The sequence below is a fragment of the Aplysia californica genome, unplaced genomic scaffold (assembly GCF_000002075.1).
Source record: "Aplysia californica isolate F4 #8 unplaced genomic scaffold, AplCal3.0 scaffold00322, whole genome shotgun sequence".
NCBI lineage: Eukaryota > Metazoa > Mollusca > Gastropoda > Aplysiida > Aplysiidae > Aplysia > Aplysia californica.
Window position 1 is genome coordinate 843,828 of NW_004797592.1, and position 1,025 is coordinate 844,852.

General features: G+C 43.3%; 1 protein-coding gene across 1 annotated transcript in view; it reads left to right on the forward strand.

Moving 5' to 3' along the window:
• LOC101861521 (sodium-coupled monocarboxylate transporter 1-like) overlaps positions 1–376 on the forward strand; it is a gene marked incomplete at its 3' end in the record, with an annotated part of 5,416 nt that extends 5,040 nt beyond the window's left edge. The window contains exon 3 of the mRNA XM_035970801.1: positions 308–376. Coding sequence (XP_035826694.1) covers positions 308–376 — 69 coding nt within the window. The remainder of the gene's footprint in view (positions 1–307) is intronic.
• Between the last annotated feature and the right edge of the window lie 649 nt (positions 377–1,025).

The following is a 1,025-nucleotide window of genomic DNA, read 5'->3' on the forward strand; positions in this document are numbered from 1 at the left end:
GGGGGGGGGGGTAAATGCCGATAGTTATAGAAAGGTGTATAAACCAAGAGAAAGTGGGTAAGTGAGAGGAGAAGACTCAGACCGACAAGCGAACAGCCGGACAGACAGACGGACCGAGAAACAAACAATCAACAAACGTGTATTTCAACAACAAGCAACACACAGTAATTGTGGAGAAAGGCTCTTCACTCAAATAAATATGAGACAAAAAAAAACCCCAACAACAAACCAACAACAACAGCAGCAACAACAACCAGAACGTGGGGTAAGAATCTAATGATGCGTGTTGTTTATTTTCTTTCTCCAGTACTTGGAACTACGTTACGATTCCCTCGCAGTCCGGCGCTTTGGAACTCTAATTGGCATCTTGTCCAGTGTGAGTAATGATAGGTTGGGGGTGCGGGTGGTTCGACAGATATGAGTACAAAGAGTTGAAAGCAACATTTACTTTTTTGTTGAAGTGAAGAGTACGATAACAGCCATTAATTGCCGGAAGAAGCAACCGCCAGAAGGACAGAAACAACGGAGGGAAAGAAAAAGAGCACGACGTACCAGTTGTGTCCACCATCCAATTCAACCAACGGCCAATATCTTCTACACAACAAACGTAAGAGGAGAATGATTAAATTAAGACGCCAACGAACAAACGTTAGAAAAAAAATGGACAGAGAGCAGACGGCTGGCTGAAGGTTTGACAATGATGGAGGAAGTTAAAGCCATAACACATCTTCACCAGCCTGAGGAACATTTATGGCTCTTTTCGTCTATGCAGACGGTCAATGTAGCTTAAGATGGTCTCAAGGTTGTCGTCATGCAGCTTCTTTCATGGCTAATTCTTCCTATGTTCAAAACGCAGATTCTGTCGCACTCAGGGGCGGCTCGTGGGTCTAAAAAGTGGGCGTGCACAATTGAGCTATCTTAGGCTGAAGATAATCAAGGGCAGAGTAAATGGGATGGTGTATAATTTTAGGATCTTTGGGTTGGTGAAGGAAGACCTTGTGCTTTTATTTTCATTCTTTTTACTT